This window comes from Schistocerca serialis, chromosome 8 (genome assembly GCF_023864345.2).
Source record: "Schistocerca serialis cubense isolate TAMUIC-IGC-003099 chromosome 8, iqSchSeri2.2, whole genome shotgun sequence".
Lineage (NCBI taxonomy): Eukaryota > Metazoa > Arthropoda > Insecta > Orthoptera > Acrididae > Schistocerca > Schistocerca serialis.
The window spans coordinates 151,823,477-151,850,755 of record NC_064645.1 but is presented as its reverse complement, the minus strand read 5'-3'; the positions used below and the strand labels follow the sequence as shown (position 1 = coordinate 151,850,755).

At 43.0% G+C, this 27,279-nt stretch overlaps 1 protein-coding gene across 1 annotated transcript; it reads left to right on the top strand.

Moving 5' to 3' along the window:
- LOC126416895 (facilitated trehalose transporter Tret1-like) lies at positions 1 to 27,279 on the top strand. The gene is made up of 2 exons (XM_050084779.1): positions 1 to 178; positions 25,853 to 27,279. Exons 1-2 carry the CDS (start codon positions 1 to 3, stop codon positions 27,277 to 27,279), a joined length of 1,605 nt encoding a protein of 534 aa, XP_049940736.1.

The window sequence follows — 27,279 nt, the reverse complement described above, 5'->3', positions numbered from 1 at the left end:
ATGCCGGAAGGACATGAAGAGGAAACCCCCGCAGGTGCGCCGACGGACAGCATCACTTTCTTCGGCGAACTCGAAGAGCTGTCGCAGGAGAGAAGCGGGAAGGAAGCGGAGGCGGGCACCACGACGCCTGACAAGAATGCGACCAGCGTAGCGACGCAGCTGCTCGCAGCCTTCGTTGGTAAGAACAGCCTCCCCAGGTGCATGCTGGTGGATAGCAGTTCCAGTAATAATACGCCGTCAGTTCTATAGTTAATCAAAATAGTCAGAGAAAAGGCGGAAACTTAAATGAGAGAGAATGTTACCTCCCCGTTTTGTAAATGGATAAAGCTCTACTCGGTAGGTTCCATTCTCTACCCTATAACCGACGGGAGTTGGAAGAGGGCGCCCTGGAGTGCTGCAGCAGTTGGCTGAAGGCTGGAAACAGTCATCTTAGCTTGCGTACGTCAGAAAGATTTCGTTACAACGTACCCTCCCTCAAATGCCATCACCTCACTGTTAGGCACTGAATCAAGAGTCGGTGGGAGGTCTCGGACGAAAAAAGGCGGTCAAACTAGCACTGTCACAGTGCTCGTACCTATCAATTAGTCGAGAAGGGCTGCTGCTCTGCCGAGAGGACACACCTATGTGCCGCACTTAAAAAAATGCAGCTTTTTGAGTAAAGACTTCTGACCGGTTCGAAACGGTGCGTTACGAATTCCTCTTGTGCCAACATATTCATACAATACCACTGAAAACATACTGCAGTTGTTTGTAAATGTTAATCTTTGTACTCGTCTCCTTTTTTTGCTCTGGTTCCCTCTAGTACTCAGTTATTCCCCGATGTCTTAACACGTGTCCTACAATCCTATCCCTTCTTGCCATTGTTCCCCATATGCTCCTGTCTTTCCCAGTTCTACGGAGAGCCTCCTTGTTGCTTATCACACCTGTCAACCCGATTTTAAACATCTGTAGCATCCCATCTAAAACATTCTCGCTTCTGGAAAATCGACCAATCTTACAAAGTCTTAAAACTAGCTGTATTCGTGCCTCTCTCTCGTCAGATTAAGGCCGACGTTCGATACCAGCAGACTCCTCTTCGGCAGAAGTGCTCTTTGCCTGTGCTAATCTGCTTTTAGTATCGTTCTTGCTTCGTCATACGTTACTTTTCCTCAAAGGTAGCAGCATTACTTAACATCGCCTGTTACGTAGTCACCAATTCTAATAAGTTTATCGCTGCTGTCATTTCTACTAGTCACTTCCCTCTTTCTTCCATTTACTCTCAGACCATATTCTGTTGACTGTTCATTCCATTCAACACATCAGGCAATTATCCCTTTTGCTGAGTGCATCATTTCTACCTTCCATCTTCAGCATTAATCACAGTGTTGTGCCTTGTTATTTCGGTCACTGATGGTTCGATGTAAGGACTGAACAGTAGGGGCGAATGTGTACTTCCGTCGTACGCCCAGCACACAGATCGTAGTCTTCCATTCTTATGGATCACTTTTTGTTCTTGTGCACGTTGTATTTGCCTTAGAGCTCACTCTTATTTTTCTCAGGATTTTAAACACCATGACCATTTTACTTCGTTCAGCTTTTTTTCAGGTCGACAAATCCTACGATCGTGTCCAGATGTTTGTCTTGCGTTCATTATCAACCACAATGTAAAATGCCTCTGGTGCCCTTCCTCTTGGAAAGGGTATTAGATTGTCGTCTAGCAGTTCCTGAGTTATCCATTGTTTTTTTTTCGGTATATTATTATTGTCAGCAGATTGGGTGAGACGTTAAGCCGGTTGTGTGATAGATCTCGCATTTCTGTCCTTTGGGCAGACGATAGCAAAATCAGACGCATAAATTCCACACAGCAACTAGAATAGTTCCTTGGTTGCTACATCGCCCAAGGATTACAGTAAACCGAAGCATGTTACCTATCCCTTCTGAAAATTTTCTAAAGCTCTTTCAAACTAGCACTCTAATACTGGATCCCTGTGTATTTTCTATAAATTTCATTTGGCTAAAATTTTGCCTGTAAGAGCAGAATCTGTTACTCATATTAGCTCAAGAGAAGATTGTGGTGCGTTGTAATATTTATAAAATGTCAAGTTCGCCGTATTCTCAACGTAATTAACACAACCACCTTTAACTGTAGGAGAGTCACATTAATCGAAATCGTATTAATGTCTGCTCAGCTGAGTGTTCATATTTCCATATGTAAGAGCAACTCGTCAATAAGTAGGTACACTCTTTGACATAAAACTTGACCGGCGGCCGGCCGCTTCAGAGGCTAAGTCCGCGCCGATCGCGACATGGGACAAAAAAACTGGCCAACTCGCTAATTCTCTAAGTCCGGTTATCTGCACAATCTGGCAACACTGTAGACTGCGGCACTTCCTGGAGGAAAACTTGTCCCATGATAGAGAAACTCTAGGCTGATTACGCCTGTGGTCTAGCGGTAGCGTGCGTTGTTTCTGTTCATAATGTCAGTGGATCGAGAGCAGCTGGCATAAAATATTTTTATAGCCTCTTCTGTCTGAATGCTGAAGACGTGAATGTAATGGTAGCGCAGATTCAATCTATTTCGCTTTGTGACACACCGATATCAAAATTTTATCCAGTAACGATTTTGCGGCAGATTTCCTGCAGACTGTCCTCCTCTGGACGCCGTATGCGACAAAGCTCCGGGATCCATTTGCTGGCTACTGGCAGCGGCCGTGGCGACAGCAGCGGCGCTGCACTCCCCCGTTCTTTATCGAAAGCGCCTGCTACCGCTCATCGCTTTTGATGATTTAAAACGCTTTATTATTAAATGTTGCTCCACAGAAAATTTCTACAATTTCCATTCACGCTCAAAAGCAACGGAGACAGACGCCCTGATTAGTAGGCGGGTATTATATTACATTAATCGGCAAGAGCTGAGTATGGCCCGAAATTAATTTTATAGACTGGGACGAAATTAAACCACCTCACTACATTCGATGAATTTATAAATGCTTCATACCTCGTTTCTTTTCCTTTCAAACTCAATTATTTGTGCAACTTTTGGTCAATGTTTGGATGTTTTCGTCAAGCCAGAGTGAGCGTCTGTGGTGTAAAGTGTATTACAGTTCTTGTTTCATTCCTTATGGTAAGTCTATGCGATAAACTGTGTGAATACCTTGCAATGCATGCTCTGTAGCAGTGCAGGAACACTGCACATTTGGAGTTCCATGTATGGGTTCATGAAGTATTTATTGTTGATCGGAAGTGATAGTTAAGGTCATCAGATTTAAACCAGAAAAATTTGTCGTTTTGAAGGTTTCAGAGAACGGAAAGGAATTGCTAACGCCGGTGTTAGAAAACGTCTACAGTTAAATGGTATTGCAAAAATTTAGAAGAAGGGAACTACATTAATGAACATGTGCACTTCATAAACAACCTTCTGACATGTTAGACCTATATGACGAACAAAGCTCAAATTTATATCGTTGACAGTCGGTTTGAATCTTTTCAGGGTCTATTTTACAGTGAAGCACCTTGGAATTTGCAAAGCAGAAATCCATGATATTAACTTAATTTACTAAGTCGAAATCGGACGAAGATTGATGTTTAAAGGCATTCTTCAGATTTCGCATAAGAAATTTTTACTAGCAGTTTGCACCTCCATTAATTAAAATGGAAAATAAAAGGTTGTACTCAGCGGCTTCTACCGTGATTCGGACTGCTATGTCTTATAGTACAAGCACTGCAACGCACAAGGGAACCTCTGAGCTAACGACACACTGGCGGCCAGAGGCGGAATATAGTCACTGTGATGTTGCCTGAACCTCAAAACGCAACCTTAAACACACGAACAGAGGAGGTGGAGATTACTGTTTTAACGTCCCGTCGACAACGATGTCATTAGAGACGGAGCACAAGCTCGGATTAGGGAAGGATGGGGAAGGAAATCGGCCGTGCCCTTCCTAAGGAACCATCCCGGCATTTGCCTGAAGCGATTTAGGGAAATCATTGAAAACCTAAATCAGGATGGCCGAGCGCGGGATTGCATCGTCGTCCTCCCGAATGCACACACAAACAGGTGTTACTTATGTGAAGAACGCCGTTCTTGGAGTCCAGAAATTAAATATACTTTCTAATTGTGTCATCTTGCAGTGGATTATATCGTACGAGTCTTCGATGTGGAAAACGAATGTCAAGTGAATTTAGCGAGGTAACGCCGACCTTCACCCGGAAGTAAATGCACTATCAGAGTGTTGACAAATACTTGCTACGACGCTGCCATTTCTAGGCTCTCTGACGAGGCAGCTCTTCAGCGAAATGCTTGCCGTGATTCTCCGATACGGTTCTTCAGAGTGGAGACGCGCGCGCACGTTTGGTTTTTATGCGGCGTTCTCCCCTGATGGTTTCTGACGTCGCCTTCTGGGCTATGTATACATATGAGACATTCAATTATCATTAATCCAGAATGATACAAGTTTCAGCTTCCGGCGTGGAAGAAGGCTGTTGACGCCGACATTATATCATTTCAACGTAGGGAAAGCAAAACGAATCATTCAATGTTTCTCATTCAACATAAAGCATGTGAGATAATTTTCCGTAACGTTCATAATCATCTAAAAATACAAACGAAGTAAAAATACACCGGAAGCTTATTCGAATTGAATATAACGCTTTGCACCTCGATGTCGAATTTGTCCACTTGCAATCTTTTGCAGCATACACATAGAATGTCATGATTACCACGAGAATGAAGAAATATGTTGGTAAGGATGGAAGCAAGAAGAGACGCAGTCAACAAATATTCTATTCCTCATGGCATTCATTTCATTTGACACGTAAGAAGAGGTAAAGCGGGAATTTACTTTCGTTAACACGAAAGATATGCCGCACATATTGATAACGAGGAAGTCTGCGTCTTCATACGTTTCCTCCTTGAAATCTGTATGCTCTATTATATACTAAGTAGCCCGATCATTGTTTCAGTAATGTTACCCTCTTGTTTGACCCCGTAACGATGAACAGATTCCAAATGCATGTCTCCCTTCCTGGGTTGTTTTTTGTGTTTTATTGCTTGGAATTCCTGAAGCAGACCACTGTGCCTTCCCCCCTCGTGGGTTAGGTCTCAAAACTAAACCGCTTTGTATCCAATGGCATAATTTATTCAGACAGCATCAGCATAAGACTATCAAACAAAGCCTTCCATTTACAGTTGCAGCACTCTAACCAGCACTGACCAAAGTGTAATCCACGGTCATGGTCCTAAATTACCAGCTGTCTGCTACTGTGGCAAAGTCCGTACTACACTGTCGATTCCGCAGCACCATTTTATCTGGTAACACTGTGTAGTTGCACAGTTGTGCTACCAGGTCTGTCCTCACACTGTCAACTTTATGTATCTCACTTCTCCTGTAGCGTAGATCACGAGGAGCCGAAGTAAATGAGTGTATTCTGCATGACGTAACATTCAGTATTCCCTTCTTTCATAGCCACTCTTCATGTGCATCGATACCAAATAGGAATGCGAAAACTCTTGCGAGTGAGAGAATGACAATAACAATCGTAACAAGAACAAGCAAATAATGAATGATGTTTATTCCAACGCAGAACGAGAATGGCTTTAAATATAAAAATCTGTATCTATATCTATATCCATATCTATTGATCTTTGAGTTGGCACAATGCAAATATATTCTTAGCATTTAGTTACTGAATTTAGTTCTGGATGTTTGCAGAGAAAAGGAAAAGTCGGTACTTCTCGCTAGTGTAATATAATGTGAACCAGCAACTACCCTTTCCTTAGAACACAACTCAAGCAGGTCCTCAAGTAGGTAGCAAGGCACTGCTGCATTCTGTTCCCTGACATTGCTCTGATGACGGTTAATGCAGATAGTTCCGATTATGAAATACAAAACGTATTGCAGGTTAGTTCCTAGGATAGTAACATTAAATTTGCGTTGTAGACGGCACATGAACGTGACGACTATCCATATTACTCATCAATATAAAAAGACAATATTTAGGGAATTTAGCAGGATTACTCAAAATGAATTCTGAAATTGGGTGACTGACTGCACAGGTGCTAAACGTCGTCAAGAGTATACGATGTCCTAGTCGCATTAGGAATATGAAGATCGTCTTCGACAGCTCGCAACTTTCACATTGCTATCTCCACCCTACTCCAGACAGCCCTCGGTGGAGTTGCACTACGTTGCCGATGTTATGGAAGGCCTTCAAACCGACAACAGACCACATATTGAAAAATACAAGCGAATTCTCTTGCAGCGTAAGCTTATTGTAACTAATCTAAAAATTATTGGAGAGGAACATTGTCCTATTCAAAAAAAGTAAAATGTTACACACTGTTGACGTCAAACGGACATTATCTATGTCCTGTCTTGTGTCCTACTCATCTATAATATCAAGTGTACTATGTAAATGATTATATATAATGGACGATAGGGTAATGCATTGATACCAGATGGTGGGGGCCGGCCGGTGTGGCCGTGCGGTTCTAGGCGCTTCAGTCTGGAACCGCGTGACCGCTACGGTCGCAGGTTCGAATCCTGCCTCGGGCATGGATGTGAGTGATGTCCTTAGGCTAGTTAGGTTTAAGTAGTTCTAAGTTCTAGGGGACTGATGGCCTTAGAAGTTAAGTCCCATAGTGCTCAGAGCCATTTGAACCATTTGAACTATTTAACACAAAATGACATTAAAAATTAAAGTTATTCACGAGCAGCTAGTTGAGAATATGTATGAACATTAAATGACACGACGAACTGAAATAATATGACGAAGAGTTCAGCGCTCACTGGGAATAGAGCCCCACACATATCGTTGTTGACTACACACAAAGAGACGTCAGCTACCGAATTTTTCTCCACCAGCTGCTCAGAATAGCATCTTGAACTTACAGTCATCTCGCAAATAGTTCTGTGTCTCACTGGGAGTTAAAAACGTCAGATATCGTTAGTGTTGACAACGAATGAAAATACATTAAAAATCAAAATTATTATCCACCAGCAGATAGGTGTTCTCATGATAGAGCTTGATAATGCATAATTAAATCTTTAGTGCTGGGCCAGGATTCGATCCCATTCACGCGTAATATGTGAAGGTGTTGAGGAATCTGCAGTTTTGAACAAACAACAAATTGTAGCCGAGCTGTATTGCCACGAAGGGATCAAATTCCGCGTTAAGGGCGGTCTGAGTTGCATTCCCAGTTTAGAACCAATTTTATCGACATACAGAAGCTCAAATAAAAGATGGAATAAGTGTCCTGTGACCATACATACCGTTTGTGTCGTCACTTGAAATAAATAACTAGTATAAGAAATGTTACTGGTGATAGAGTTTCTACATGTCGCCACTCCAGACTTTATTGTGGTTCAACCTACCGCCTACTTGGTAAAGAAGGAATATCATCTTTAATGTGAATTTTCAGACCACGCAGCCATTATATCTCCTCACTTGGTGTAGCCAGGAGAGAATGGAATCTGTCTCTCCCTATCTAAAATCATTGACGGAAGTGGGAATCGAACCCAGACCATAGGTATAACAACCTACCATCCGTCCAACAGACCACGAAATCCTCTTCTCTGCGAGTCATTTTTCTATCGTAACGCAGTTGCGCCACACTGGATGAGAATTCTGACACACAGGCTCCCTGTAGTAATTTGCAGCATGTTCAGTAAATTCATTTACTTGGTTGACCGAATCACCATGAACTAGCTGCCTCGGCTACCCAGTGCATACATTCGACTATTTTGTAATCACAGAAATAAAATCACGTAACTGCCACCTACACACAACTGCCAACAGTGTAGGATGCAGAAGTTTAAATAGGAAGTGTTCCTTTCCACTTGAGCTATTCTATTGCGCTATCTGTTACTAGAAAACGTCGTTCAGTCCAAAAGAAAAGCTGTAACTGTTTGTCTCTCAGAAGTCAAGGCCTGGCCATATGCATAATCTCACAGTGCTGTGGAATCCAAAAGTTCTGGAGGAATAGTTGCCGAGCTCTGGAGCTGCTGTAGCTACGTGTCAGCTTGTAGCATAGATAAGATGTCGCGAGTTCGAATACATTCAGTGCTACATTTTTTAAAACGCAATTCTGCTCTCTGCTGAAGGTATCAATCTAATGGAACTTTGAACATAATTCCCTTCACTTCTCAACCCAAAGTAGTCGCATGTGGAAAAAGGGCTAACTACTGTGACATTTTGTTCTATTCAGGTTTAATAGACAGCAGGCAGCAGATGCATCTCGAAGATGTGCAGGGAGAGCGCATCGTGCCATAATATGTCAGAAAAGTATTTTCTATATTAGCCGTCGTGTGGTAGTGATATTTTATTCTTCTTCAAACTTCGTTTGACAGCTTTAACTCAGAACAAGTTTTCTACATGCATGTAATCAATAAACTGCATGTGCATTGTCAGACTGTCATAGGTAAAATCTGAGAATTCGCATATATCGTTGATGATTAATTTCTCTCTCATGTTTACTATTGTTTTAACACCACTAAAGGAAACCTTACGAAAATTGTGCACTGTATTATAAGAAATGAAATAAAACTAACCATGGTAACCTTACGACGAAAGTATCTGTACACAAGCATGCCTCTATCGACACGAATTAGTAAAATACTACTCACTTAGATTTTGATTGGGTCTGTGTTTAATTGGTATGCTGTGTCATACTCAAGAGGTATGCAAATGTGGCATTTCATAAATATAGTTACGTATTCCTAGAAAACCAAAATTTGCTTGTCAGCAGCGGAAAGAGGCCTTACCTGTTGTGCAGCATTGTAAGTTTTTCAACATTGCACTATGAGCTGAAAGCATTTTCTTGCGATTTCCTTATTGATGTTTGATCTGACTGCTTGTAGCTCTTTCACAGAAGGGATAAAAACGTTACAGTCAGTGAGACTGGAACTGCGAACCGGAACAGACGCTTTTTCACAGCTCAGCACGTTACCACAGAGCTGGCGAGGAGGTATGGGTCTTAGCTCCCTATTACGAGGGCAATAGTAACTAGAACTCGTAAACCGCTATTTGAATGTCGAGATTAGTTGCTGTTTCCACCTGCAACGACTTTCCTGGGCTGGAAACCGTAAATTTTCAATCTTTTGTTACCCTGCAAGCGATAATAACTCAGATTATTCAATGGAAATGACAGCTAAAATCAAGTGAACTTTGAGGCTTAATTCCGTGCACACCAGGAAGTAACTCGTGGATCACAGAGTTGCCAAACATACATTGCCTTGTTGCCAAATCTCAGTTACAGTACCAGCAGGAAGAAGAGGAACCGATGTGATCCTACAGCGGTCTGGGAAGTGACCATAGCTGGTGTCTCCAAGTCACGGCTGCTACGGCCTGGAATACGTAATGCGTCTCATTCGCTTTCTGTAACTAGGTGTAGGGACTGGAGCGTAGTTACTAATAATACTCAGAACTGACTGCAAACTGAGCATCATAAATCAGTAACTCTCATTGTTGTTTTTATATTTCTTTCGTAAGTGTACTCAAAACTAAGAAAGTCATTCACAGGCGTTTTCGTGCCTCGCCGATAGTCGAGCACAACATACAAATAAAAATAAAAAAAGAATGTGTGTGTGTGTGTGTGTGTGTGTGTGTGTGTGTGTGTGTGTGTGTGTGTGTGTGTGTGTGTGTGTGTGTGTGTGTGTGTGTGTGTGTGTGTGAGAGAGAGAGAGAGAGAGAGAGAGAGAGAGAGAGAGAGAGAGATGTGAAAAAGCCTCTGTTCCGGTTCGCAGTTCCAGTCTCACTGACTGTAACGTTTTTATCCCTTCTGTGAAAGAGCTACAAGCAGTCAGATCAAACATCAATAAGGAAATCGCAAGAAAATGCTTTCAGCTCATAGTGCAATGTTGAAAAACTTACAATGCTGCACAACAGGTAAGGCCTCTTTCCGCTGCTGACAAGCAAATTTTGGGTTTCTAGGAATACGTAACTATATTTATGAAATGCCACATTTGCATACCTCTTGAGTATGACACAGCATACCAATTAAACACAGACCCAATCAAAATCTAAGTGAGTAGTATTTTACTAATTCGTGTCGATAGAGGCATGCTTGTGTACAGATACTTTCGTCGTAAGGTTACCATGGTTAGTTTTATTTCATTTCTTATAATACAGTGCACAATTTTCGTAAGGTTTCCTTTAGTGTTGTTAAAACAATAGTAAACATGAGAGAGAAATTAATCATCGACGATATATGCGAATTCTCAGATGTTACCTATGACAGTCTGACAATGCACATGCAGTTTATTGATTACATGCATGTAGAAAACTTGTTCTGAGTTAAAGCTGTCAAACGAAGTTTGAAGAAGAATAAAATATCACTACCACACGACGGCTAATATAGAAAATACTTTTCTGACATATTATGGCACGATGCGCTCTCCCTGCACATCTTCGAGATGCATCTGCTGCCTGCTGTCTATTAAACCTGAATAGAACAAAATGTCACAGTAGTTAGCCCTTTTTCCACATGCGACTACTTTGGGTTGAGAAGTGAAGGGAATTATGTTCAAAGTTCCATTAGATTGATACCTTCAGCAGAGAGCAGAATTGCGTTTTAAAAAATGTAGCACTGAATGTATTCGAACTCGCGACATCTTATCTATGCTACAAGCTGACACGTAGCTACAGCAGCTCCAGAGCTCGGCAACTATTCCTCCAGAACTTTTGGATTCCACAGCACTGTGAGATTATGCATATGGCCAGGCCTTGACTTCTGAGAGACAAACAGTTACAGCTTTTCTTTTGGACTGAACGACGTTTTCTAGTAACAGATAGCGCAATAGAATAGCTCAAGTGGAAAGGAACACTTCCTATTTAAACTTCTGCATCCTACACTGTTGGCAGTTGTGTGTAGGTGGCAGTTACGTGATTTTATTTCTGTGATTACAAAATAGTCGAATGTATGCACTGGGTAGCCGAGGCAGCTAGTTCATGGTGATTCGGTCAACCAAGTAAATGAATTTACTGAACATGCTGCAAATTACTACAGGGAGCCTGTGTGTCAGAATTCTCATCCAGTGTGGCGCAACTGCGTTACGATAGAAAAATGACTCGCAGAGAAGAGGATTTCGTGGTCTGTTGGACGGATGGTAGGTTGTTATACCTATGGTCTGGGTTCGATTCCCACTTCCGTCAATGATTTTAGATAGGGAGAGACAGATTCCATTCTCTCCTGGCTACACCAAGTGAGGAGATATAATGGCTGCGTGGTCTGAAAATTCACATTAAAGATGATATTCCTTCTTTACCAAGTAGGCGGTAGGTTGAACCACAATAAAGTCTGGAGTGGCGACATGTAGAAACTCTATCACCAGTAACCTTTCTTATACTAGTTATTTATTTCAAGTGACGACACAAACGCTATGTATGGTCACAGGACACTTATTCCATCTTTTATTTGAGCTTCTGTATGTCGATAAAATTGGTTCTAAACTGGGAATGCAACTCAGACCGCCCTTAACGCGGAATTTGATCCCTTCGTGGCAATACAGCTCGGCTACAATTTGTTGTTTGTTCAAAACTGCAGATTCCTCAACACCTTCACATATTACGCGTGAATGGGATCGAATCCTGGCCCAGCACTAAAGATTTAATTATGCATTATCAAGCTCTATCATGAGAACACCTATCTGCTGGTGGATAATAATTTTGATTTTTAATGTATTTTCATTCGTTGTCAACACTAACGATATCTGACGTTTTTAACTCCCAGTGAGACACAGAACTATTTGCGAGATGACTGTAAGTTCAAGATGCTATTCTGAGCAGCTGGTGGAGAAAAATTCGGTAGCTGACGTCTCTTTGTGTGTAGTCAACAACGATATGTGTGGGGCTCTATTCCCAGTGAGCGCTGAACTCTTCGTCATATTATTTCAGTTCGTCGTGTCATTTAATGTTCATACATATTCTCAACTAGCTGCTCGTGAATAACTTTAATTTTTAATGTCATTTTGTGTTAAATAGTTCAAATGGTTCAAATGGCTCTGAGCACTATGGGACTTAACTTCTAAGGCCATCAGTCCCCTAGAACTTAGAACTACTTAAACCTAACTAGCCTAAGGACATCACTCACATCCATGCCCGAGGCAGGATTCGAACCTGCGACCGTAGCGGTCACGCGGTTCCAGACTGAAGCGCCTAGAACCGCACGGCCACACCGGCCGGCCCCCACCATCTGGTATCAATGCATTACCCTATCGTCCATTATATATAATCATTTACATAGTACACTTGATATTATAGATGAGTAGGACACAAGACAGGACATAGATAATGTCCGTTTGACGTCAACAGTGTGTAACATTTTACTTTTTTTGAATAGGACAATGTTCCTCTCCAATAATTTTTAGATTAGTTACAATAAGCTTACGCTGCAAGAGAATTCGCTTGTATTTTTCAATATGTGGTCTGTTGTCGGTTTGAAGGCCTTCCATAACATCGGCAACGTAGTGCAACTCCACCGAGGGCTGTCTGGAGTAGGGTGGAGATAGCAATGTGAAAGTTGCGAGCTGTCGAAGACGATCTTCATATTCCTAATGCGACTAGGACATCGTATACTCTTGACGACGTTTAGCACCTGTGCAGTCAGTCACCCAATTTCAGAATTCATTTTGAGTAATCCTGCTAAATTCCCTAAATATTGTCTTTTTATATTGATGAGTAATATGGATAGTCGTCACGTTCATGTGCCGTCTACAACGCAAATTTAATGTTACTATCCTAGGAACTAACCTGCAATACGTTTTGTATTTCATAATCGGAACTATCTGCATTAACCGTCATCAGAGCAATGTCAGGGAACAGAATGCAGCAGTGCCTTGCTACCTACTTGAGGACCTGCTTGAGTTGTGTTCTAAGGAAAGGGTAGTTGCTGGTTCACATTATATTACACTAGCGAGAAGTACCGACTTTTCCTTTTCTCTGCAAACATCCAGAACTAAATTCAGTAACTAAATGCTAAGAATATATTTGCATTGTGCCAACTCAAAGATCAATAGATATGGATATAGATATAGATACAGATTTTTATATTTAAAGCCATTCTCGTTCTGCGTTGGAATAAACATCATTCATTATTTGCTTGTTCTTGTTACGATTGTTATTGTCATTCTCTCACTCGCAAGAGTTTTCGCATTCCTATTTGGTATCGATGCACATGAAGAGTGGCTATGAAAGAAGGGAATACTGAATGTTACGTCATGCAGAATACACTCATTTACTTCGGCTCCTCGTGATCTACGCTACAGGAGAAGTGAGATACATAAAGTTGACAGTGTGAGGACAGACCTGGTAGCACAACTGTGCAACTACACAGTGTTACCAGATAAAATGGTGCTGCGGAATCGACAGTGTAGTACGGACTTTGCCACAGTAGCAGACAGCTGGTAATTTAGGACCATGACCGTGGATTACACTTTGGTCAGTGCTGGTTAGAGTGCTGCAACTGTAAATGGAAGGCTTTGTTTGATAGTCTTATGCTGATGCTGTCTGAATAAATTATGCCATTGGATACAAAGCGGTTTAGTTTTGAGACCTAACCCACGAGGGGGGAAGGCACAGTGGTCTGCTTCAGGAATTCCAAGCAATAAAACACAAAAAACAACCCAGGAAGGGAGACATGCATTTGGAATCTGTTCATCGTTACGGGGTCAAACAAGAGGGTAACATTACTGAAACAATGATCGGGCTACTTAGTATATAATAGAGCATACAGATTTCAAGGAGGAAACGTATGAAGACGCAGACTTCCTCGTTATCAATATGTGCGGCATATCTTTCGTGTTAACGAAAGTAAATTCCCGCTTTACCTCTTCTTACGTGTCAAATGAAATGAATGCCATGAGGAATAGAATATTTGTTGACTGCGTCTCTTCTTGCTTCCATCCTTACCAACATATTTCTTCATTCTCGTGGTAATCATGACATTCTATGTGTATGCTGCAAAAGATTGCAAGTGGACAAATTCGACATCGAGGTGCAAAGCGTTATATTCAATTCGAATAAGCTTCCGGTGTATTTTTACTTCGTTTGTATTTTTAGATGATTATGAACGTTACGGAAAATTATCTCACATGCTTTATGTTGAATGAGAAACATTGAATGATTCGTTTTGCTTTCCCTACGTTGAAATGATATAATGTCGGCGTCAACAGCCTTCTTCCACGCCGGAAGCTGAAACTTGTATCATTCTGGATTAATGATAATTGAATGTCTCATATGTATACATAGCCCAGAAGGCGACGTCAGAAACCATCAGGGGAGAACGCCGCATAAAAACCAAACGTGCGCGCGCGTCTCCACTCTGAAGAACCGTATCGGAGAATCACGGCAAGCATTTCGCTGAAGAGCTGCCTCGTCAGAGAGCCTAGAAATGGCAGCGTCGTAGCAAGTATTTGTCAACACTCTGATAGTGCATTTACTTCCGGGTGAAGGTCGGCGTTACCTCGCTAAATTCACTTGACATTCGTTTTCCACATCGAAGACTCGTACGATATAATCCACTGCAAGATGACACAATTAGAAAGTATATTTAATTTCTGGACTCCAAGAACGGCGTTCTTCACATAAGTAACACCTGTTTGTGTGTGCATTCGGGAGGACGACGATGCAATCCCGCGCTCGGCCATCCTGATTTAGGTTTTCAATGATTTCCCTAAATCGCTTCAGGCAAATGCCGGGATGGTTCCTTAGGAAGGGCACGGCCGATTTCCTTCCCCATCCTTCCCTAATCCGAGCTTGTGCTCCGTCTCTAATGACATCGTTGTCGACGGGACGTTAAAACAGTAATCTCCACCTCCTCTGTTCGTGTGTTTAAGGTTGCGTTTTGAGGTTCAGGCAACATCACAGTGACTATATTCCGCCTCTGGCCGCCAGTGTGTCGTTAGCTCAGAGGTTCCCTTGTGCGTTGCAGTGCTTGTACTATAAGACATAGCAGTCCGAATCACGGTAGAAGCCGCTGAGTACAACCTTTTATTTTCCATTTTAATTAATGGAGGTGCAAACTGCTAGTAAAAATTTCTTATGCGAAATCTGAAGAATGCCTTTAAACATCAATCTTCGTCCGATTTCGACTTAGTAAATTAAGTTAATATCATGGATTTCTGCTTTGCAAATTCCAAGGTGCTTCACTGTAAAATAGACCCTGAAAAGATTCAAACCGACTGTCAACGATATAAATTTGAGCTTTGTTCGTCATATAGGTCTAACATGTCAGAAGGTTGTTTATGAAGTGCACATGTTCATTAATGTAGTTCCCTTCTTCTAAATTTTTGCAATACCATTTAACTGTAGACGTTTTCTAACACCGGCGTTAGCAATTCCTTTCCGTTCTCTGAAACCTTCAAAACGACAAATTTTTCTGGTTTAAATCTGATGACCTTAACTATCACTTCCGATCAACAATAAATACTTCATGAACCCATACATGGAACTCCAAATGTGCAGTGTTCCTGCACTGCTACAGAGCATGCATTGCAAGGTATTCACACAGTTTATCGCATAGACTTACCATAAGGAATGAAACAAGAACTGTAATACACTTTACACCACAGACGCTCACTCTGGCTTGACGAAAACATCCAAACATTGACCAAAAGTTGCACAAATAATTGAGTTTGAAAGGAAAAGAAACGAGGTATGAAGCATTTATAAATTCATCGAATGTAGTGAGGTGGTTTAATTTCGTCCCAGTCTATAAAATTAATTTCGGGCCATACTCAGCTCTTGCCGATTAATGTAATATAATACCCGCCTACTAATCAGGGCGTCTGTCTCCGTTGCTTTTGAGCGTGAATGGAAATTGTAGAAATTTTCTGTGGAGCAACATTTAATAATAAAGCGTTTTAAATCATCAAAAGCGATGAGCGGTAGCAGGCGCTTTCGATAAAGAACGGGGGAGTGCAGCGCCGCTGCTGTCGCCACGGCCGCTGCCAGTAGCCAGCAAATGGATCCCGGAGCTTTGTCGCATACGGCGTCCAGAGGACAGTCTGCAGGAAATCTGCCGCAAAATCGTTACTGGATAAAATTTTGATATCGGTGTGTCACAAAGCGAAATAGATTGAATCTGCGCTACCATTACATTCACGTCTTCAGCATTCAGACAGAAGAGGCTATAAAAATATTTTATGCCAGCTGCTCTCGATCCACTGACATTATGAACAGAAACAACGCACGCTACCGCTAGACCACAGGCGTAATCAGCCTAGAGTTTCTCTATCATGGGACAAGTTTTCCTCCAGGAAGTGCCGCAGTCTACAGTGTTGCCAGATTGTGCAGATAACCGGACTTAGAGAATTAGCGAGTTGGCCAGTTTTTTTGTCCCATGTCGCGATCGGCGCGGACTTAGCCTCTGAAGCGGCCGGCCGCCGGTCAAGTTTTATGTCAAAGAGTGTACATCATCGGCAGACACCATCATCAGAATTTTCATTCTTCTTCTCCATTTCCATTATTGCATTACAGTTCAGATATTCAGGATGGCTTCTATGGCTTAGCAGAGCAATCTTGGCATAAAGCATGTGGCCACCTTACGCATGAGGGTGGAAGTTTGCACCTCTTAAGTTTTTCATTTTCCTGCCTCCGACGTTGCTGCTCAAAACGTAAGACAGCAGTTGATGTAGTTGTCTTCCATTTATCATCTTCTGTGCACGGATTAGTTCTGTCAATATTTACTCTTTAGGTTCTTCTTGAATTGGTTCTTCTAGCGCTTCAGAGAACTACAGGGCCTTCTAACTGCTCACTTCACTACTCAAAATTTGTCGAGCAAGTATCTCATCCGCTGGACATGCCCAATCCTTCTGCGCTGGTGCCCAATAACAGTGGCTACTATACTATGCTATACATCTTTGATCTCTCAAGAATAGTAGTATTGTATGAAGAAATCCCATTTGATGTTCATTATGTATCTAAGTTTCTATTGGTTGAAGCTCTGAAATACACAGCTACACAGTGCCCAGGATTCGCAACCATAGAACAGCGTAGAAACAACTACTGCTCGGTACACGATTAGCCTGGTGCAGAGAGGGAGACCTGATGTAGGAGACTTCCAGATGCAACATAAGCGCCACGCATTCTGTTCTCCACGTCCCGTTCCAATGAGCGATTAGTTGATAATATAAGTCTTAAAGGAAGTGATCTACCTGTTCCAAACGTGTAGATATTGGAAGTAGGAAAGGCAGTAGAGGAGATGGCTGTGCTATACTTTTGGTTGTTGCTAAAGTCAAACCATTCGTATGGAGTACCAGAACATTTAACTGTTGTAGCTCTGTGGGTGTGTGCTGGACAAACGTGCTCAGCATGCTGTAGTTTAGCCACTGAGTGAGAATATTATATAGAAGGAAGCTTGGCAATTCTCCTAGCTATTCTCCTGTAAATAGGTAAAAGCAGGCTTGAGAGGCCAGTTTTAGCCATATTCCTGTTGGACAATCGTAGTAAGAGTACAAATAACGCTGTCGATAGCTCAACAAGTGTCATAGTAAGTTACAGCTGAAACACGATTAGCAAACAGCTACGTACTATGGAGAGCGTCATATTTTATTCCGTGCGACACACAAGTGGGTTTCACAACGCTCTTAATCGCTTTCGATCAACCAATGGTCGACAGACTAAGAGAGTGCGGGACTATGTGTAACGTTCCTGTTGCGTTCTAAATATAAAGCAATTGTTAGCAACGGGAGAAGATTGTCACAGATTGCAGCCTTCTCGTTTAGTCTGACCACTGCCTGGTCAAACAAGATGTGAAATGGTCTTGTGACAGTCGTAAAAAATACTTAGTTCATCTTTTATGGTTGCTACACTGAACATTCACTTGCAAACTGAGACGAAAAAAATATGAAAACAAATTAGAAATTATATACACACCGAAAATATCGGGAAACAGAGGATTAATTAAAACACAACTTTTTGAGCTCACACGTCAACTCATACTACTTTCTTCTTTCAAAAATTGGTCTTCCTCTCTAATATGAACAATCCGTCTTCATGGTTTCATGTTTGTATTGTGAAAATTTTGAGAAACACACTACAAATAATAAATTTGGGTAAGCATTCCTGTTGTGAATCGGCAGATGCGATATTTAAGATAGTGACTACACTTCTTGACCATTTAGATAGTACGGTCGAACTATAGGGTTGGTACACAAGTTCGTAATCTTTTCTCATAAGGTACCGTACATAAACAACAGATATAAAAGACTTTAGTCATCAGTAATATATTTTCCTTCAGTACTTAACTCTGTAAAGGCAGGGATAACTTACGCTTCCGCAGCTGTAGAAATGACGTGTTCTTGAGGCGAAGAACTCGTTGAGCCATGTTCGGAGCATATTGAAGGTTGTTAGACATAGAGGAAAAGTTGCAAATCTGAGGGCGCAAAATCAGATGGAAAAAATTGCATACCCAACTCAAGTCTACTGTTTTGACAGTTCAGTAAAAATGCGGGTGTGCGTTACCGTGGATTAGCATGACTTCATGTAGTCCATCTGGTTGTTGTTCTTGGACTGCGTCTGCAAGACGTCGAAATTGGCAACAAATGTCAGCAGTATTGCTTACATCTCAGGTAAGCAGTTGGTAGTACGTGACACCACCAGATGCGTAACGTTAACCATTGTGGGTGCATTCCGGTCTTTGTACGGGGAACCCCTGCTTTGTTTAGGCTCAACAATTTCTTCCTTTTCCTTGCATTGGCACAAAGACGCGATTTCTCATCATCGGTATCTAGAGGATAGAAATGGTGTCGCTCGCGAGCCAATTGACGACGATCAAACAGATGCACATATGGTCATCTGATTTTTGTGATTCTGCCTTACAGCAGGGATGCTAAACGCTTTTAGGCGTGAAATCTACAAGCAATGTAGTACATTTAAACATCTACTGACTTGGAAATTCATGGTTTTAGCACTAAACACTGTAACCAAAATTAACCATTTTAGTTACACAAAATAATAAAAAGTAGTTCTATGCATCAAAAGTTGTGGGCCTACTATTCAATTTTCAAGACACTGCACATAAAAATTAAAATGTGCATCTTCATAAATGTTGGCGCAAGCGTTAAAGGCGGTGAAATGGAAATGGAGACAAGATGGAGACAGTGTTACTGCATACAAATACCGAGCGAAACACTATTTCAAGAAAACGTTATTTTTACAAAGATACCTAATTTAGATTTCTGGGAAAGGTTTTGACAGGAGGCTCGTAAATAGATTTCGATCGACCGATCGATCGTGATCGGCGGTCTGAGCACCCCTGACTTAGAGCATGGGGTGCCCATATGCCCGAGTTTTGTACCTCCCTCTTTGCAGGCCAATGTCCCACGATGGTGGAATGATGACAAATCATATTTGACAATTGTCGAGTACACTGCCTTGGATCATTGTCGATTAATGAGTTTAAACGGTCTTTCCTATCCCCAAGGTTCTTCGTGAGCGTGGAGTCACTGTCAAAGCGATCCTGCTTAAAACGAGAAATAAACTTCCTTGCCGAACTCTGTCGGATGGTATTTGCCTACATGTAGGAGAAAACCTTCGTTGCTGCCTCTGCTGCTTTCACACCTCTACAGTATACAAAGAAAAGAATACCTGAAATGTTCCGGTTTCTCGACTTGGCACTTACGTCGTCCACTTCACCAATTAAATTGCTATTTGTAAACTCAAATAGAAACAGTGAACCACAAATAAGGGCTATCGGTAAACAAGCCCAAAGCAACAGGACAGCCAACATTAAAACAAAAACGTTAAGAGCTTATGCACCAACCTAATATATATTTGTGTAAGGGAATGTTTACTCAAGATCTGATTACAGTAAAATAACTTCGTGAAAGTTTCCATGTAACGTTCAGTGTGTACTGCTGCGATATAGCCATTCTTTTGTAATATACATTTCCTGATGTGCGTAAAACGTAGGGTCATTTTAAAATCTTTTTAAGCATAAACGCTAATGCTTGCCGGATATATAACTGAACTGTATCATTCAACGATGACTGTAATCCGTGACTTAGGCGCCTGTACACCACATGCACATAATTTCTTGCAAGCGAGTGTACGCTGGTGTTCATGGAATGTTTCGTAAGCATGAGCATACCACGCCTAGACTAAGAAGCAAATGCAGCTCGCAAATAATGAGTCCCCTTACCGTATGTGTCCTCAAAGTTCGCACATTTTCGCATCTACTGATCGCACTTCAATTCTACAAAGGTCAGTCGGATGCCTCTGCAGACGCTCACGGGCGAGAGAGGTATTTGCCTCAGTCGGGATATTGATATGTCATGGAATATTGCAACAAAGCACAACAGAAGATAACTTCAAGCAATACTTAACGTACTATAAGGAAGGTTCAGTCTGTAGATTTGCCATTGGAAAACAGGAAGTAGACATTTCGATCTCCACAATTCCTTTTTTATTTCGCACGGTTTAGCGAGTGTCATCTTAATCTGTGCAAGTATTGACATCCCTGTCTTCATTCTTTATTTTTGTATACCACGTCAATTTAGAAAATTTGAGTCCTGAACAGCTTAACCAGAGCACAAAAATGTCTTGCATGTAAATCGCATGCATTTCATCAGTGCCACAAGTTGACACACCGAAGTCTTGTCATTTCATATGCACGGCATAAAAGTGAAATGGCTTCTAATGGATTTGTTGAATGTTTTATTTCTGCCAATCTCACAAGGAATAAAGGCCTTTTCCATTCTGCATGATCTACCACGTTAGTATTTAGTCCTTCATTGTAGATTGTTACATCATGGGTTTCCCAAACCTGCTATTTGCATCTAATAATATTATAATAATAGGTACTTTGCGATATGTAAATTTTCCTCAAAGCCAATCGTTTTTTTCGTTTTGTGGCGTAACTGTGGTTTACGCGGTGAACCAGAACTCCACCGGCAAACGTTCACGGGCGGTAATGTGGATCAAGAAGTAAAGAAACATGAACTGGAAAGTGCATACCTTAAGAGCTTTAAGCACTCCTCCGGTGGTAGATGAGGCCCACAGTAGCGAAAAGAAAAATGCTCATAGCTCCTGAAGTAGTAACGGCCCCTATTTACCAGATATTTCCACGTTATCGTCCATACTACCACCTCTGACAGTTCGCCTATGAAGTTCTGGTTCACCTTGTATGTATACTAGCACTTCCTTGTATAAGGTTGCGTTTATCACAAAACCTTCGTCATTCAAACTATTACCATCATAGTTGAAAGAGCCATTGTGTTAAATTCCATTGTTTTCAATATTAAATGTATGGAATCACAAACCGATTAGTTAAGTCAACAATACCAGCATGCTACAGGAAATAATTCGCAGTCTTCCCTACGGTATTCTCTAAATATCTTCATGAGAAATGTTTCTACGTATTTTTATGTAGTATACGAATAGCTGATGTTGTGCAGCATGTCCAAAATGTTTCGTAAAACATTATACACACAGTATTGTAACAAAGTATCTTGGTGAAACGAAAAGCTGCCGGAAATAAATACTACACTCCTGGAAATTGAAATAAGAACACCGTGAATTCATTGTCCCAGGAAGGGGAAACTTTACTGACACATTCCTGGGGTCAGATACATCACATGATCACACTGACAGAACCACAGGCACATAGACACAGGCAACAGAGCATGCACAATGTCGGCACTAGTACAGTGTATATCCACCTTTCGCAGCAATGCAGGCTGCTATTCTCCCATGGAGACGATCGTAGAGATGCTGGATGTAGTCCTGTGTAACGGCTTGCCATGCCATTTCCACCTGGCGCCTCAGTTGGACCAGCGTTCGTGCTGGACGTGCAGACCGCGTGAGACGACGCTTCATCCAGTCCCAAACATGCTCAATGGGGGACAGATCCGGAGATCTTGCTGGCCAGGGTAGTTGACTTATACCTTCTAGAGCACGTTGGGTGGCACGGGATACATGCGGACGTGCATTGTCCTGTTGGAACAGCAAGTTCCCTTGCCGGTCTAGGGATGATAGAACGATGGGTTCGATGACGGCTTGGATGTACCGTGCACTATTCAGTGTCCCCTCGACGATTACCAGTAGGTTACGGCCAGTGTAGGAGATCGCTCCCCACACCATGATGCCGGGTGTTGGCCCTGTGTGCCTCGGTCGTATGCAGTCCTGATTGTGGCGCTCACCTGCACGGCGCCAAACACGCATACGACCATCATTGGCACCAAGGCAGAAGCGACTCTCATCGCTGAAGACGACACGTCTCCATTCGTCCCTCCATTCACGCCTGTCGCGACACCACTGGAGGCGGGCTGCACGATGTTGGGGCGTGAGCGGAAGACGGCCTAACAGTGTGCGGGACCGTAGCCCAGCTTCATGGAGACGGTTGCGAATGGTCCTCGCCGATACCCCAGAAGCAACAGTGTCCCTAATTTGCTGGGAAGTGGCGGTGCGGTCCCCTACAGCACTGCGTAGGATCCTACGGTCTTGGCGTGCATCCGTGCGTCGCTGCGGTCCGGTCCCAGGTCGACGGGCACGTGCACCTTCCGCCGACCACTGGCGACAACATCGATGTACTGTGGAGACCTCACGCCCCACGTGTTGAGCAATTCGGCGGTACGTCCACCCGGCCTCCCGCATGCCCACTATACGCCCTCGCTCAAAGTCCGTCAACTGCACATACGGTTCACGTCCACGCTGTCGCGGCATGCTACCAGTGTTAAAGACTGCGATGGAGGTCCGTATGCCACGGCAAACTGGCTGACACTGACGGCGGCGGTGCACAAATGCTGCGCAGGTAGCGCCATTCGACGGCCAACACGGCGGTTCCTGGTGTGTCCGCTGTGCCGTGCGTGTGATCATTGCTTGTACAGCCCTCTCGCAGTGTCCGGAGCAAGTATGGTGGGTCTGACACACCGGTGTCAATGTGTTCTTTTTTCCATTTCCAGGAGTGTATAAGGAGTACACGACTATGATGCAGATTTTCCCTAAATTTGGTAAGTTTGGTAATGAAAAACTGTTGGTCTCATCGACAATGTCTCCAACCATAATTTAATAGTTCGTGCACATTGTTCCACAAAATTTCGGGCGAACTGCCAGATGTTTGCAACTTCCTGCCACAGTACTTCGGCGCAGTCTTGCGCCGATCCTCAGGTATCGCCTGAAGATGGCCAGAAGACCCTGCGCCAAAATATTGTGGCAGGAGGTTGCAAACATCCGACAGTTCGCCCGAAATTTTGTGGAACAATATGTACGCTGGGAAAGTTTTTTATCTCAAAGTTCGTGCACACTTACCTCCTCGCACATTGAGCATTTATCGTTACATAAACTTAGACATGTGCGATTAATATATCATGGAGCAGGAAGTAGTGCCTTGGAAAGTGGAGCACTGTACTTAGAAAAGATGGAAATACTCATTCTTAATGAAGGAAATCTATCGTTGATAGAAATGTACGAGAAAATGGTTTCTTAAAGCCACTGATACTAAGAATCTCGGTACAGGAATTAGCTTGGTAGAATTCGATGGGATGTTGTTGGGCATGGAGAGGAGTTTGATCAATAAGCTGGGTCGGTTGTCGATGAGTGACGTCGCGAAGAATACAGTGTGAAGGTTACCAGTAGAGTAATAAAATCACGTGTATCGTAGTGTTAGAAAAGCGATACGGCTAAATGGTTTTCAGCCGAGTTCTGTTTCGGAAATGAGTCAATGTAATCATGGTGTATTGAAAAGTTGCCTAGCGATTACGCCATTGCTCTTAGATACAAACATACAAGAAAGTATATTGACTCCTGGCTATTTTATCCTAACATCAAAGTTAAGTTCAGAATCGTGTAAAATACATAGAATTCAGATCTTTCCAACGCTGGGAAATAGGATGCTTGACTTCGATAATCCATTGACAAATACACATGGTCCATGTAATGGGGTTTGCATCGCAAGCTGCAGTATTGAAATGGTTCGCCTAACTAGTAATCCTTAAGGCAATCGTAAAAACTTTGGTTAATTAAAGCAATACTTAAGTAGTCTACTGGGTGCAGAATATCATGCGAAGAACGGGTTAGTAATTAAAATCTTTAGGGTGTTCCAAAAGCAGTGGACTCTGGAGTTCTGCTTTCAGTGAGAGATGATCTTGCCAACTAACTTACCCAGGCACTTTTCAGGAGGTGTTTTCACTTCTGTCAGTAGACCAGTCTATCCTTCGCACATCAAACGTAAAGTTAGAAAGTAGTGCGCACTCTTGTACGAAGTAAAAGATATCGTATTTTGGGCTAACTCTACCCATTCTAAAAGGATATTTTTGGCTCAGAAACGGGCGGTTCGGGCGATAAGTGGTGTAAGTTCGAAAACCTCTTGTCTACCCCTCTTCCCTACTCTGGGTATTTTGACATTGTCCTCTCAATGTATATATTCTTTATTATCGTTTCTTGTTAACAATATTAGGTTATTACCAAGAATAAGCAACTTTCAGTTATTACTCGGCAGAAATTAAACCTGCGTTTGGATCGGACTTCCTAAACTGTTGTGCAGAAAGGTGTGCAGTATACTGCTGTATCCATTTTCAATAATCTACCACAAGCATTCAAAAAATCTTAGCAGTAATCCACGCGTTTTCAAATCGAAACTGAAGTTTTCTCGTGGGTCATTCCTGTTCTGTTGAGGGGTTCCTTGAAATATTAAGCTGATTCTTACGTTATATTGTAAACTGCGTTTACTGAAACTTATGGCTTGACTTTTTATGGTTTCATAAACATTTTATTTTTATCTGTTAGTTTTATGCTGTAATGTCATGTACTGAAACGTTCGATAACCTTGGAGATTTGTTCCTGAATTTGATACTACGGAACTTTCCGAATAAAAGTAAATGAATAAAAACTGACATAAACTGTGACTAAGCCATTACTCACAACGTAGTTGTCAGGTGCTAATTCCGTTGATTCTTTACTGCTGGAAATTTGAACGTAAGCAATTATGCCTCGCCCCCGGGCTATTTGGAAAGTAATGTCAGATTGGTCACGAAACTGAAACCTCAGTGAAAACCGAAACTTTATTTGCAGCAGTTAGCTGCAACTTCCAGCTACTTCACTACATAGTCACCGCTCCGACTTGACATTCATCATAGCGTTCTACCAACTTTCCAATATCCTCATCATAGAAGGAAGCCGCCTGTGCTTTCCGCCATTTGGTCACTCTAGTCTGCAGTTAGTTTTTTGTGCTAAAATGTTCATGCAGTTCATGCAGTTCATGTGAGCAGCATCTCAAGGAACCAAGTCTGCGCTGGTCGGTGATTTATTACACTTCAAATCGAGAACGCTACCGCTGTAGTGTGCGGCCGAGAACTGTAACGAACAAATGTACAATAAGTGCGTTACAGGTGAAACCTCACAGTGGACACCCACACTTCGTGGGAGACACTTGTTACAGGCATCTTTGTGCTCACTGAGTGCTCAGAATGCGGAGAGCGATGTGACGGTATACTAGACACTGCCTGACACATAGATACAAAGTTTGATCATATTTTCACGGGCATTTAGATTTCACGACCTATCAGATCTTATTTTCTGAATAACCCTCATGTGTTTGCTAGTAACACGAGGTATGCGGAAACTTGAGTGAAGAAACTGGGGTAGTGGCACTCCACAATAAAAGTTGTGGTGAAATGTCGTGAGGAGGGGGACAGATGACCTCAGAAGTTAAGTCCCATAGTGCTCAGAGCGATTTTGTCCTAATGACTGGATACCTAATTTCCAAGAGCATTACTGGCTAGTCCGTAAGGAAGTTCAAAAACAGTACACACCTTCAGACTGGAAGTCCTTATGCCTTAATACTTAAATTTACAAGCGACTAGGAAATTTAGTACACTAATGACAGTTAAAAGGGAATTTATAACCGATTTGCTTCTAAATAAACTGCTTATTTCCACAGCTCACCTGATTTCGCTGAATTGTGGATACGCAGTTGGCTGGGCAGCTGTGGCCATCCCAGTGCTGAAGTCCAACGGCACAGAGTATAGCCCACCAGCCTTGGACAGGCCACTGACCACGCAAGAGTGCTCATGGGTGGTGAGTGCGTCGCTCATTTCTTCGGCGGTGGGTCCCATGCTGAGCAGCCAGGTGAGCCGTTGCTGGGGCTTCAAGCCGGCTGGCTACCTGGTGGGCGTCACTGCGACCCTGGGAGGTGTGGCCATCCTGCTGGCACGAGGGTTGGCAGCCCTGCTGGCTGGTCGTGTGGTGGTCGGCATGGCGATGGGGGCTGTCCCAGTGGTGGCAAACGCCTACATGGCCGACGCAGCCCAGCAGCACGTGCGCGGAGCTCTAGGCACCTTCTTCGCACTCCTCTTCAACGCTGGCATCCTGCTCGCCTACATCGTGGGCGCCGTAGCCACGTACCTGGAAGTGTGTGCAGTTGCTGTCGGCTTGCCAGTCCTCTACACGGTCTGCTTCTTCTTCCTGCCAGAGTCACCACGGTATCTCCTGTCGAGCGGTAAAGTTGAGGCAGCGGAGAAGTCGCTGCGCTGGTTCCGCCCTGTCGGCCACGACGTCGAGGGCGAACTAAAACTGATGAGATACGAGGTCGAGTCGAAGTCGACTGAGGGAGGCATGTCTGTGGCCGAATTCTTCAGGGACCGTGCGTCTCGCCTCGGGTTTATTGCGTTCCTTGTCCTCATCCTGAACCAGAATCTAGATGGCACTGGGGTGATACTGAACTACGTGGTGGAGATGTTCTCTGCAGCAGACGCCACTGTGTCTGCCCAGTGGGCGGCAGTGGTGGTGGCTGCAGTACAGCTCCTGGCGACCTTCCTGTCTTCAGTGCTTGTGGATCGCGTCGGACGGCGACCACTGCTCATGGCTTCTAATGCGGGCATGGCCACATGCCTGACGGCCGTTGGTCTGTACTTCTTCGCCTTGGGCAGCGGTTACGACGTCTCCTCGCTGTGGTGGATCCCTATCACCTCATTATCCTTATCCTTGGTCCTGAACGCCTGTGGTATAGGATCGTTGCTCTTCGTCATCGCCACTGAACTGTTCTCCTCGGATGCTCAGGCTGTAGCTTTCTCCATAGGTTTCACTACTGCTGTAGTGGTCAATGCAACAGTTTTGAAATTCTACGTCGTGCTCCTCTATTGGATAGACATATATGGCTGCTATTGGCTGTTCGCCGTTTCCTGCCTTGTCAGCAATGTTTACATATTCTTCTTCTTGCCGGAGACAAAGAACCGTCCAATAACGGATATTGTTGCCGAGCTAAATGGAGAGAAAAAGGAAAAGTTGCCGTACTCTAGCCTCTCCGATTCCGAGGATGGCAGAACTGAGTCTGTCAATACTTCGAAAGGTGGACATTGTGCAGCATAG

What these genes read in the sequence shown, in the direction of transcription:
- LOC126416895 (XM_050084779.1), top strand. Translation starts at nt 1, where the DNA reads ATGCCGGAAGGACATGAAGAGGAAACCCCCGCAGGTGCGCCGACGGAC. An exon ending in GCTGCTCGCAGCCTTCGTTG is followed by an intron (nt 179 to 25,852) that starts GTAAGAACAGCC and finishes TTATTTCCACAG; the next exon opens with CTCACCTGATTTCGCTGAAT.